The sequence below is a fragment of the Pipistrellus kuhlii genome, unplaced genomic scaffold (assembly GCF_014108245.1).
Source record: "Pipistrellus kuhlii isolate mPipKuh1 unplaced genomic scaffold, mPipKuh1.p scaffold_m20_p_7, whole genome shotgun sequence".
NCBI classification, from domain to species: Eukaryota; Metazoa; Chordata; class Mammalia; order Chiroptera; family Vespertilionidae; genus Pipistrellus; species Pipistrellus kuhlii.
Window position 1 is genome coordinate 33,975,167 of NW_023425573.1, and position 13,962 is coordinate 33,989,128.

At 39.7% G+C, this 13,962-nt stretch overlaps 2 protein-coding genes across 4 annotated transcripts in view; both read left to right on the forward strand.

Moving 5' to 3' along the window:
• Positions 1-13,962, forward strand: part of CCDC141 (coiled-coil domain containing 141) — a 159,906-nt gene that overhangs the window by 65,872 nt on the left and 80,072 nt on the right. The window lies entirely within an intron of this gene.
• TSTD1 (thiosulfate sulfurtransferase like domain containing 1) lies at positions 5,649-6,247 on the forward strand. The gene is given in 2 exon segments (XM_036421075.2): positions 5,649-6,001; positions 6,003-6,247. Coding segments are annotated over 2 exon segments (264 nt in total). The 5' UTR covers positions 5,649-5,867; the 3' UTR covers positions 6,133-6,247.

Below are 13,962 nucleotides of genomic sequence, written 5' to 3' on the forward strand. Positions count from 1 at the left end.
TCACGCTTAACCTTTTTCTCCTTCACCACAGCTATCATATGTCTTCATTTGACTTGGTCTTTTTACAAAAGACAGGAGGGGAAATGACTTGCAGGTAACTTCTGCCTTTGACCTTAATATAAACTTCACCAAGGCAAAAGAAACTCATTTGTAGAATATGATGAACAACATAAACTGATGAACAAAAATAGATCCAGAGACATAGAAGCATAGAACAGATATTCAAACCTTAGAGGAAAGGCAGGGGAGGGGCCTGGGTAGAGGGGTAAGAGATCAACCAAAGGTCTTGTATTCATGCACATAAGCATAGCCAATGGACATAGACAATAGGGGGATTGGGGCATGTGCTGAGGGGCAGGAACGGTTGGAGAGAGGTCAATAGGGGGGGAAAGGGAGACAAATGTAAAATTTTCAACAATAAAGAATTGAAAAAAGAGAGAATATTGACTGTCTTCTTGAAACAGGGCACGTCTCACAATATAGGAATAACACAGTAAATTATCCTGCCACATGCCTAACTTGCTTCTGAGCCTCTGGTATTTCCATTTTGCAATTAATTATTTTTAAATTAATTATTATTTTTTAAAAAATCCTCCAAGGATATTTTTGCATTGAATTTTAGAGAGTGGAAGAGAGAGAGGAAAAGACAGAGAGAAATATTAGTGTGAGAGAAACACATCAATTGGCTGCCTCCAGCATGGGGTCGAGGAGAAGCCTACAGCAGAGGTACATGCCCTGGACTGGAATCAAACCTGGGACCCTTCAGTCCACAGGCTGATGCTCTGCAATTAATTCTTTATGATATCATCAAAGCTGCCTTTGGGCAAGTTGAGAAAAAGTCATTTTTCTCTTAAGCATCTCCACTACAAACTCCCAATGGCATTTTTTTCTCCCTACACTGTGAGGATTTAATGGTGAGAATGGAAAGGAGAATATCCTCACAAGAGAAAGCTATTCCAATCAAGAGTTTTCCCAAACCTCATTCTTTTTGCTTGGCTAGGATATCCATCTTTGTTAACAGAAGAGCAAAGTTTATTATAAACAAGAAGAGAAATGGTTTAAAATTGCATAGGATCATGGGTGCATTGTCTGCCACTGGGGTCACCCAGACTTACTCTAATAAATAAGGCTCTTAGAGCTGGTTTGATTGCTCCCTAATTTTGTGGTTTCACTAAATCTCACTGGAACCATGAAGAAAGTCATTGCTTTCTGGGCTCACGCAAGCACAAAACCACCCCTGATAGCTGTGAGCAGGCCAGCTAGGGTGGGTAGGCTTTATCTCTTTGTTTAAATCAAATATTCCTTCATTTATTTTTTGTCTAGTAGAATTTCAGCCTTTTTGGAACTTTATATCCTGGCTGGATCTCCAGTCTGATCAGAGGCCATTTCTCCTCTTCCCTAACCCTAAATCAAAAATCTGAGCTTGAGATGTTATGATTGACAGGCCTTTTATGGGTTGGCTGAAATAAAAATACAGCCCAGTTTCTCCCCATATGAGTCTGAGTCCCCACATCCTCACCCAGAACTGGAGTTCAGAGCAGTCAGGAGCTTGTGTCTCCCTTCTGATTGAGAAAGACAACCACATACTCAGTTGCCAGCCCTTTCCGTACGCATGCCTCAGTACCTATGCACTTTACTTCCACAGCTCCTTTGAATCTCAGTGTGCTTTTCTTTTTCTTCTAGTTGTAGAATTTCCACTCAGCCAGCCTTCCTGTGGTTCTGGATGATGTCCATTTTGTCTTTTAGTTGTAGTTTTGAAGTGGTTGTGTGAGGCAGCAATTTCAGGTATTTACATATGCTGCCATCTTGGTTCCTCCCACATACTTTCTTACCCCTGAGTCTCTGTTTAGTCTGACCCCTCAGCATTGAATTTCTCTTTCCTTATTTTCTTTTTCTTCTTGTTCAACATTAACCATAAATTATAGTGTTAGAATTGACTTGGAAAGATAAAAGCCGAAAGACCAAGAATAGCCTGAAGTCACAATTCGGTTACCTAAAAGGAGGAGGACTCAAATGGAAATAGAGTGTGCTAGCAAAGTGGAAACCAGGGGCAAAGTATCAGGAAGTGAGTCAGCAAAGCTAAGCAGAAACAGAAATTATAAGCAGAGTTTGGTATATAATTCGAGATTGGGCCCAACAGAAATTGGCCAAGAAGCAAGACAAAGCACCCACAATCAGGATGCTTGGATAATATTTTGAGTGTTAAAAAACAAACAAAATTCAACTAAGTATATATTAAACATCTTATGGGCTTTATTCAACAATTCATGAATCAGGAACCTTCCCTTAGTAGATATTATAGAAAGGATCTCTGCTGATCTATACAAAATGAAAGACTCGCATATGCAGAATGGAGTGGGGACAAGGAAGTTATACCAGCAAAAGCAAGGAGTTCATGGCAGGGTCACTGTGTTTTAGGGGGTGGAGGGGTTTATTAGGCAGATTGCCTCTAGTGCTGACCAAGTGCTTCCTGTTAAAATTCCCTTTCTAGGAGAGGTTGGAACTGTGATTAATTTTGGCTTGGTGACATGAGGCTTAGCCCCAAATGACTCTATTTGGGGGCCTGTTGTCTTATTTTCAGCAGAGGTCAGTACATTGGGCAGAGAGGGTCCATCTAAAGCTCCAGGTTTCCATTCTCGCCTAGAAGGCAAATCTGTGATCTTAGTTGACATCCTTGAGTGACAGCATCAGCACAGATTCCTTCTTTAGGAAGCTTTTTGATCCCTTTAGCACTTACCTTTCTCTTGTTTTCTTGTGAAGCATTGCTTATTGCTCAATTAAAGAATATTCTCCATCCTTCCTGGCATTTCAGTCATTCACATGTCAGATTTCTCTGCATGCCTGATTTCCCCAGAGCTGTGAACTTCTCAAAAACAGGGGCCATGGATTATTCATTTCTGGATTTCCTACAGCACCCAGTAGAGGTGTCTGGGAAAATGGAAATAAATGCAGCTATTGTTTGTTGGGTCAATGGATGACTCCACTAAATGGAAGCTGGCAGCAAAATGTTACCCTGTGTCAGCCCTTGTTTTTGGACTTCTAAATTGCTGTTGTTTAACAGAAAGAAGATTTGTTTATTCTCATAATAAATAAGGAAAGAGCAAACCAAAATTTCTAAAAGACAGACAGCACAATTATATTATAGACCACATGTGTCAAACACAAGGCCCGCGGGCCAAATCCGTCCCGCCAGGCCTTGCAATGTGGCCCGCACCACGCTGTCATCACTGCACTCCGCTGCGTTTCCATCACAATGACAGTTTATGACTGTTCAGTAAACCATTCGGCCCGCGATTTAGGCTGGATTTTAGATTTTGGCCCCTTCTCTGATTGAGTTCGACACCCCTATTATAGACAAACAGAAATCTCACTACCTATTTCTGGAGGCTGAACCCTGAGAGGGAGAGCAAGAAGAGCCCCCAAGATTAAGAATTCTTGGCAGCTGCTGGGACGTTCTTGCAACCTCTCTCAAGCGTTATAAGTGACTTGCAGATTGGCTGGGAAGTCATCTCTACTGCGTGGTCATCTTCAAGATAATAGATCAAAATGTGATTCTATGGGGAGACTCCTGGTTCTGAGGCAACAGAGAAACGATGGGCAAAACTTCATGAAAGATGCAGCGCTGCAGTTCTCAAGTGTTTGGAGGAAAACAATCTGATTCACACTAATGTGTGAATGTCTGCCAACTATTACCAGGCTCAAGGGGTCCATTTGCTTGTAAGCATCAAGGCCTGATAAGACAAACAAGAGTTTGCAGCAAAGAAATTAAGTGTTTATTTTTAGGAAGTGGTCCACATCTGCCTGCAGTCACAGGTGAGCTAATGCTCAAAGGCCTGGCTCCCTGTGGCTTCCAGGGGGTGGTTATATGGTGGGAACATCATTAATCATGGTGACCAATGACATGAATTGTCACAAGAAACAGTAAAAGGAAATTACGTTAACGTGATACCGCTGATATCACTGGTATGAATATATTTCTACCCAAGCCCGCCCATCTTGAAAAGTATTGTCACTTCTTATCTATGACTATGCAGTACGTTTGAAAAATGAGTGAGTTAAACATATTAAGGGCTGCAACCCATTTCCTTGAGGCATTCCAGCTACCTGGGATCCTGGGACAGCATCACCTCACCCTACAAGGTAGCTGGCTTTTGCATTCTGTTCCAGGAGTAAGAGGAACCACTGGTTGTTTTTGTTACATGTCTGCATGTTTTAAAATTTATCTGAAAACAGCTGGGTCTTTTGTTTGTTTGAATTATTTTAGATTGTGATCTTATTTTCCTTGTAGGCAACTTGAAGCCTCTTTTCTTCACAGTCCTTTTGAATAGGCTGTTCTCATTAAAGAGGCTTAGGGAGTATTTGGGAGGAATCCATGGGAGCATTTGCTAATGGAATGTGTGTGTGTGCAGGTGGTGAATATTGTGCGTGTGTGCATGTGGTGAATATTGACTTCAGGAACTTAAGCACAGTTTTCCCAGACACAGTGCAGACAGGATGTCATGAACTGAACCCCTCATCTTCCCACTCAAAATCCCTTCCTCCTAGTTTTTCTCATCTCAATTAAGGGCAACTCAGTCTTTCCAGTTACTCAGGTCAAAGAGTCTTGGCTCCTCTTCCTTTTACAGGAAATCACCTGGGCTGTATCTTCTAAGTAAATCCGGAATCCTGTTGTTTCTCATGATCTCACTAGTATCCTGGGGGATGAGCCGTCTCCAGCCATGCCTGGCTAATTGCTACAGCCCCTTCATGAATCATGGTGCTTGCATCTCTGCACCCTCTCCCACACTGTGTTCTCAAGTGACAGCCAGTGGCTTTATTTTATTTATTTATTTTAAAGTTAAATACCATCATGTCACTCCAGCATCTCCCCACTTCTCTCAGAATAAAACACTTCAGTGTTTACAAGCCCCTGCTGACATGACTCTCCTGCTGCCCCCACCGAGGTTTTCTCCCACTGCAGCTCCAGCTCCTCCTGCTTCCTCCTGCTCCCTCCTGCTTCCTCCTGCCTTGCTGGGCTCCCCAGCGCTGGTGTCCTGACCCCTCCTCCAACCAGGCAAGGGAACTCTTTTCCAAGGGCTTTCACTCTAGCTGTGTCTGAGAAAGCACTTTCTCCGGAGAGCCCAGTGGCTCATCCCCTCACTTCCTCCTCATCTTGGCTCAAATCTCATACTCCCAAAGGCCTACCCACACCACATTCAATACTGCACATGGACTGCTGCCCTGCATGGAACCCATAAGTCCCCGAACCTTCTCTACTTGTCTCTATTCGACAGCTTGATCACCTTCTAACAAACCAGATCATGTGCCTATTTATTGTCAATCGGTGATAAAAAAAAAATAAAATGCATGATAAAATACACCACTGTCATCACTAACATTGGAATCCTCCCTCACCCCACTACCGTACTAACTGACCAGTTTAGAAGAACATTTGGCATAGAGTAGGCCTGCCCAGTAAATAGTTGTTGTTAAACGAACAAATTACTATCTCATAGTTTTTGTTGCTCTTATTAATGGATCTTTTTTAGGAAGTGTGAGGGACTATTGTTGCTCTATAGCAGCAATTTTCAACCTATGGGCAGCAAGAAATTTTATAACATACAATATATGGCTATTTAGTCAAGGGCACTAACTTCTTTTCCCTTAGATTGTCAAATAAAAAAAAGGCCATAGCCAACACAATAACCTAGTGTGAGTGCCCTGTTTTGAACCATAAATACTGTATGTAGGTAATATAACAGAGTTACATCTTATTGGTAACGGCTCATAATAAGGTTGCATCTGATTGGCTGATTCTTGGTACCAGAAATCCTTAAAACAAGTATAGGCAACTGTCTGTTTTAAAAGTCACTTTGGGGCCTGGCTGCATGGGGGCCGCAGAGCCCACCGTCTGGCTACTGGAGCTCTGCTGGCTCCTGGCCCAGGGCCAGGCCTGGCTCTTCCATGTGAGGTCTTGTGAGGTGGTGGCCGAGGGAACCATCCCGGAGGCTCTCAACATCCCAGGCTCTGTACTCCTTGGAGAAGCTGAGGCTGGGGGATGCGAACCTCATTTTCTTCTGTCAGATGGGCAAGCGGGGCCTACAGGCCACACAGCTGGCCCTGGGGCTTGGATACAGAGGGGCTCACAACTAGGCTGGGGCCTCAGAGAGTGGTTTCAGAAAGGAGGCTGGGGAGAAGGTGGCCTGCTGAGCCCACCCCCACAGCCTTGTAGTGCTGTGCACACAAAAGCACCAAATAAAGTGTTTAAACCAAACCAAACCAAACCAAACCAAACCAAAACAAAACAAAACAAAACAACAACAACAAAAAAAACAACATGTCAATTTGGAGCAAAAGAGGTAGGTAGGTATTACTATTATTATTATTTGCAAATCATTAAAATTATACTTTTTTTTTCTTCAGATCAGAATTTTAGTAATTAGTTTATGTGGGCCATGAGTTAAAAAAGGTTGAAAATTGCTGCTATATAGGAATGTTAGAAATTTCCTTATATTGATCCCGTATAAAGCAACTTTGATGAATTCTATTATTGATTTATTTTTCTAGATTCTCTTGGTTTGTATATGTAGAAAATCATACATCTACAAATAATCGCAATGATGTTTCATTGTTGCTATTCATAATACATGTATTTATTCTTAAGCACAGTAAAATGAAGACCAGCAGTGGTGATAGAGACCACTCTTTTGTTGCTGTCTTTAAATAGAATGTGTCAAATGCTTCATCATTAAATATGATGTTTCTCTATTTTTTTTTTTATATTGTTTTGTTTTTTGACTATTTTTTTTTCTTCTCATTTTGGATTCAAAGAAACCATGAATGGACACTAAATTCTATTAAAGACTTTTTCTGCATCTATTGAGATGGTCATATGGTTTTTCTCTTCTATTTTATTTGGTTAATTATATTTTATTTGGTGAATTATATTTCTTTCTTTCTCAATATATTTAACTTTTGACCATATATTTTCATGGTTTAAAAAAATTAAAAGTGCATAAAGCCTATAATAAAAAAATTCTTTTTCATCTCTATTCCCATTTTGCCTTCTCCCCAGCCCTATTCTAGACTCACCAGTTGAAACTCCTGTCCATACTTAAACTTCAATAAGAGGACTTATAAGATTCCATCTCAGGACTGATTTATCTTTCTTGTCAATATTTGTTTTGTTTTCTATTTAAACTTACAATTGTCTACTTTGTATTACATAAGTAATCTAAATAATACTATTTAGATTGTGTCACATTCAGTGTAGGAGAGTTATAGAGTGCTCATCCTAAGGTCCATTTGCAGCTAGGTCACAGATCATTGAGTGTGGAGTAAGAGTCTTGTGCATGTACGTGGTAGTTAGGTAAAAACCAGAGCCTATACAAGGAGGGATGAGTTGAAGAGATTCTAGCCTTGACTGGATTTGTTAGAAGACAATTTCTTTCAAACCATTAGAAGTAGGATTTTTCCTCTAATAAAGGTATAGAGCACAAATATAAGTGTAGTTATGAAATGTTTTCAGAGAAAGTTAAGGATAAGCATATAGGTATATAGAAAAGTTTGGGAAAGCAAAATCTAACCAGTTTTGAATCTTCTACCTGTCTTCAAAAAACACATTTCTGCTTCCTTTTAAAATTAGCAGTTTCTTTGACACAATAATGTGAAGAAAGTACAAAGCAGAAATTCTTCAGTTTCTGTATGAATTAGGGCTAAGATCTCTGACATTGCACCAAGGCTGTTTTAGAGGATATTGGGTGCCTTCTGGGTGTTATGCCGTAGACACACCAGGCTATTTTAAACTTATGAAGTATTGGTGTCTCAATCATTTAAGGAATATAAAAGCAAAAATATTTATTGGCCACAGCTTAACACAACATAATACTTTTTAAACAAATGAACTGATTTGTAAAACTGAAATTAAATGTTAGATTTGGGAGTCATTAATATAATAATATAATTTTCAAAGAGTCAAATTAGTTAAAAATATAAGGTTAAGACTATTATTTTATAATATAGCCCCTCCACTTGTTGGTATGATCACTCAAAAATTATTCTAGGTCTATTGCTACTTACTCATTAGATATTTTAGAACATTCTAGTACAGTGGTTTCAAAATTTAACTGATTATAGGTATTGCTGTTTTTTTTTTCTTTCTAATTTCAAATAAAATGTTTTGTATTAAAAAAAAAATACACACTCTCCCATCATACCAATAATAATTGTGACTCAGTGGGTTGTGGGGTGGGAGTGGAAATAATGTGTTTTTTAAAATTTCCTAGGAGAGGCCAATAGCCAGATTTCAGAGGTGTTGTTCTAATCTGTGTCTGATGTTCATGTGGGTAAAACATATGTAGATTCCACCTCCCTTCTCAACTTAGTCTATTTCATTTAGGGAAATATTCACAAGAAGTGAACATTAAAACCTATTAATTTCTCCATAACTGAATTACATGTTGGGCTCCTGAAGGTATCTCCAACAGCAGGAAGTCCTTTGAGATCATCAGTATAAACTGGGACCAGGTAGTCAGCCAGCGGCACCATCTGATTGTAGGTAAATTGTGTTAGACAAAAATAATTTGGTCAGCTAGACTTTCATTAATTTTGATTAAAAGTGGAAGTGCAAACCCACCCAATATGGCTCTGCTTCTGACTTAATCACCTTGGAGAAAATGTGATGAAGAGAAACAAGAAATTTAATAAAAACAAGTACCAGACGCTAAAGAAAAATGCATGATTCTTGGAAAACACAAATCTTGAGACACTTTCTCCCATGTAATTTACATTTTTATCTAAAAACTATGTTGAACTATGTGTGAAAGGAAAAAGTAAAAGTATTGCTGCTCCAATCATTTCGAAGACTTGCTCATGAGGGCAATTTGCTAGGATTTAAAAATTTGTTCTGCCCACATCCACTTGCTTCAGTATTAGCAGCGACCACCCTGCTTTGTGTAACCAAAGTGGCCAACCATGGAATAGAATAAGGGAAACAACAGACTTCCAAGCTTTTTCTGCCCCCACATTGCAGCTTTAGGAATAGCTGAATGGACTGAGAAGGAAAAAAAGAAAAGAAAAAAAATAGCAACTATTACTCAAAAATTACTTTGGTGATATCCTTCATTTCTATTATATTATAATACTGTCAGTTCCAATCCTGATAGAGTTAATTTATGGAAAATACAGCTAAAAACTAAAATTTTGGTAGGGCCTAAAATCCAGGAATTTGAAGTACAGCCAGTTCAACATTGAATTTACAGAGGATTCACTCGAGGCAGAAGCCTGGGTGAAGTGGTGGAGGCTGCCACGCACTGCAGGGAGGCGAGGCTCAGAACAGCAATGCCCCACGTGAGACCTCTTAGGAAGTTTGGGACGGAAAGTGCACGTCTAGTACAGTTCTCTGCTCTTACCTGAAAGCTCTACCCTAAGTGGTAGCTATGCTTCTCTGCCTGTGGCCAGGAGGTGAAACACCACGCTGCTTTCATCTCTAGCTGATGCTCAGTCTCACAGTTCTTCCTGGTTGCAATGTGAGCCTCTGCTGAAATGTATGTAGCACAGTGAGGGCAGAGCTCAAGTGGTCAGTGGGATGAGACCCATCTCTCTCATATGGCCCCTGATTTGTGTAAGTCAAAGCAGAAAGGCCCAGAAGAGGGAGCAGGAGGGGAAACTGTGGCCCAGTTTGCAATCCCACTCAACATAATCAGTTTCAGCATTACCAGGGCTCGCTGCCAATCTTCAAAAGCATCCACGGTTCTTCTAAAAGAATCCCTGCTCAAAACACACTTTCAAATGCTCTCTGACAAAAATTGCCAGGTTAATTTGTTTGTACCACCTGTTAAGGCAGTCATATAAAGTTCTAGGAGTTTGTGGCAGTGAGCTAATTCTCCTGGATGCTGAGCCACATGGAACTGTGTAAGTTAGAGAGTGAACAAGAAATGGGCTCTACCTAATGCGAAGGCCGAGGGCACAGCCCTGCTAACAGGAACTGCCAATGAGCTTGACAGTGCTTCTGCCAGATGTGATTTTGGCTGGTATTCTTCACCACTAATATTTTCTTAGTAGTTTACACATATGTTCTCTATTGCTCCTTGTCCATTTCCCTCCCATTTAAAAGTTACATTCTAAAGTCAACTGTATAGTGCAAGTCATTCACCACACGGAGTTGAACCATTAATTAAATCTCCCCATGTACAGATAACTTCTCATGAGGAAAAAAAAAGTTCAGAAAAACATACTGTGATTCTACTGTTTCTTTTCTAATGGTGTAGCTAATATTTTTTTACCTTTTAAAATCTACTTGCTGGATACTTTATGCCAATCCATAAATCTATAGCTTCATTTGAAGAGTTAAAAAAAAAAAAAAGAAGGAAAGAAGAAATTATTTTCACCTTTTCTTCTATCAGCACTAATCCTCTTAAAAGTGCCCTTTCAATCAAGCGGTCCAAGAGAAGCTCGATTTTCTCAGCAAATAGAATGCTGAAATGTACCATTTAAAAGGGTGACTACTGTGAGTGAAAAAGAAAAATAACGGCATGACCAGTGGGTACACGCGGGCCAGGAGCACACAGAGCCCACGTCTTTATTGGGCCAGAAAAATGCGTGCCTTCCTGGCCAACTGAAAAGCCAAGGAAATGGCAGGTGTTTGGTGGGGACAAGTACTGGAAATATTTTTATTGCAAAGTGACTGGAACTCAGACAGAGGTTGAACACTTAGCAGGCAGGCAGCCAGGGTTTAGAGAAAACGGACCGAGATTATCACCAGTGGGTGCCTCCAGCCTTGACAACAACGACAATGACAGTTTTAAAATAGTTTGATGAATTCAGATGACTCTGGAAAGTTTTATCTTAAAAAAAAAAAGTGTCCCCTAAGAAAAACAACTGGAGAAATACATCATCAGAATGGTATAGCAATGCAGAAACTGCCTATTGATTGCCCAAAGAAAACAGAATCAATTTTTCTTGGAAGATTGGAGAGAAATATTGAATAGACCCAGCTTCATTTAATACCCACAGAGTTCATGCGGAAATGGAATGAGGAAGACTGGGGATGGTGAATAAGAAAAGAGAAGGAGCACAAACTGGTCCTTTCCTGTGTCCCTGGAAGGTCACAGCTCGCTTTTTATAGCACAACGTGAAGCACCAGGTTGCCGCGGGGTTTCAGACATGGCTCTCCTCCAAAAGTCTCTCTCTAATATTGTTTGCAAAATGTATACTGCAGGCAGGTTTATGCACACTGTTAAAGGATAGATATTCTCTTTTGATTCATGGCAAAGTTTTATTATTTTGGTACAGTTGCTAAACGAAATGAAGCTTGAATGTGAGCTGTTCATTCTCCATTATATCTATAATAGCATTGCATTTATTTAGAAGCAAGGAGGTTTCTGATTTCAAATCAGAAAATCCCAGGGCCATATACGATTTGGATCATTTTCTTGGCCTTATCCAGGCCTTCTGGAAGTTTCACCTCTATAATTTTAAGCTAATATGTTTAGTCTTTCTGTGGTTTAAAAAAAAACACACTGTATGTAACCTCTATAAAGAGCTAAGGCAGGATACTGGTTGAGAGAGCAGATTCTAGGGTCAAATCTCCTGAGTCTGGGTTGTGATTCTATCACTTACTGTCCTTGAGACCTTGAGCAAGTTCCGCCTCAGTTACCCCGTCAGTAAAATGAAGATAAGGCTAGGTCCTGCCTTGTCAGGGTGCGGTGATGATTACATGAGGTACTGCATGTAAATCACGTGGCACAGGGCTGGCATTTAGAAAGGAAAATCAGCCCTTACGGTTGGCAGACAGGTAAGCCAACACCCTAGAGCTTACTGTTGGCAGGGCTGAGCGTATTCCTCCACATCCTCGTTTTGTCTCCGCCTGCCTTCCCCTAGCTTTCCCGGCCTCCCCCAGGGTTTCTCTGTTTCCTATGTGGTAATCCTCAAATGAGCCCAGAAGATTCTGGTCAGCGTCGGACTTTTTAAAAAGAATTACCTGCTTTATTCTGTTACCACACATTAAGCATCTCTTCACCTGAGTTCTTGGAGGATTAATGCCCACAAATCTGAACTGGCAGAAAAGGAGAGAATGGACACAAAAGGCAAGAAATGGACTGATTGAGGAGCTGGAGGTAGAGGGACAAAACAAAATAAAACAAAACAAAACAAACGGAAAGACTTGTGAAAGCAGGTGAGCGGGTAGGTGATCCAGCTGCTCTTCGCCACAGGAACAATGTGTTTCCTAATATTGATCTCACTGCAGCACTGGTCCCCCGAGATGATTAGCAAATAAATGGTTTCTTCGTTAAAAAAAAAAAAAAAAAGTGTGCTCCAAGTATTTCATACCACGTTTCCCTCCAGGAGTCTCAGTGTCCATGAACATGTTGAAGATTCTGAGAAGTACTGCAGTAAAGAAACCCTCTTTGTTTTGTTTATTGTGGTTACTACTGATTAATACCATTTGGAGACTCTTCCCACTGTTTTTAACTGTGAAACAAGAATACCCACAAGTAAAGAACAAATGTCAGGGTAACTCATAAACCTTGATAACACTGATGAGAAGAAAAGTAGGACTAACCAACATTTAATGAGGGCCTATTATGTGTGCCAGGAGTGTGCTGACTGCTTGGGAAATATTGGCTCTTTCTCAGGAAAGTTAAGGTAATGCTTTTTAGTGGGAAGAATGTTTGCAAAGTGCTTTATGAAAGAACATCATGGTACATACTAGCTGTCCTTAAGTGGGGACAAAATAACTTTAAATAAAGAAGGATCTTGAGAACTCACACAGCCTCTCTTCATGCCTAAGAGTATTGCTTTTGCATTCACTGAGAACCTGGGAGATTTTGGAGGATTTCTCTACTCTCACTGCCCTGGAATGTAGCATTATATACACACCTGTGAACTAGTGCTGATTCTGCTTCTTGTATATGTAATCTTGAGCAACACACTCCTCTGAGCCTATGTAAATACTAGAAAAAACAATAACATCTAACTGAAGTTTGTAAGGTTTATACATACAAGGCACAGGTTTATAACAGATGCTAAAAAAATGCCAATCTCTTAATCTACTATCCATATTCTTTTTTAATGTCAACTCTTTTTAAAATTTTTAATTTTTTTTATTGATTTCAGAAAGAGGAAGAGATAAAAACATCAATGATGAAAGAGAAACATTGATTGGCTGCCTCCAGCATACCCTCTACTGGAGATCAAGCACACAACCCAGGCATGTGCCTTAACTGAGAATCAAACTGGTGACCTCTTGGTGCATGGGTCAATGCTCAACCACTGAGCCACACTGGCTGGGTTCTACTGTCCTTACTTTTGAATCCATTGATCAAAATATCGTTCTCTTGCACAAATACTGGAATAAGTTCTTTGGAGTCGATAAAATCTTATGTACTCTATATCTTCAAGACCCACTAATTGTCATTTAATTATTACCAGATTGTCTCTGTGTGTATGTTTGTAGGACCAACATATATATATATATATATATATATATATATATATATATATATATATATATATAAATACATATGACATATATATAACATACATATGATATATACTTAGCAATGTAAGTATATAAAAATTATATAAAATAGCAATTTATGTATTTACCGTTAAAGGAAAGAGCTACGTTTTATACTTCATTTATATTCCCCAAGACATCTCTTCTAGCCTAGTGCTAGGTACATAGTATTTGGTATGTCTTGTGAAATGAATGAATGGAAATAGTAGTGGTAAACTGTAGTAAAATTATACTTATTTTATCCAATATAATAAATGTAACTTAATAATAGAATATTTTGCACTAGGGAATAAGCCAGGATGGAGTCACACTGCCATTTTGAAATTTGATGCTAAGTTTCTGATGCCTTACAAACAACCTGTGCTGGCACTGGATCTCAGCTAAGATGGAAGGCAGACAATTCACAGATGAGAATGGATCTGGCTTCAGTTCTTGGCAAGAAATTTGAATCTCCCTTCAAATAA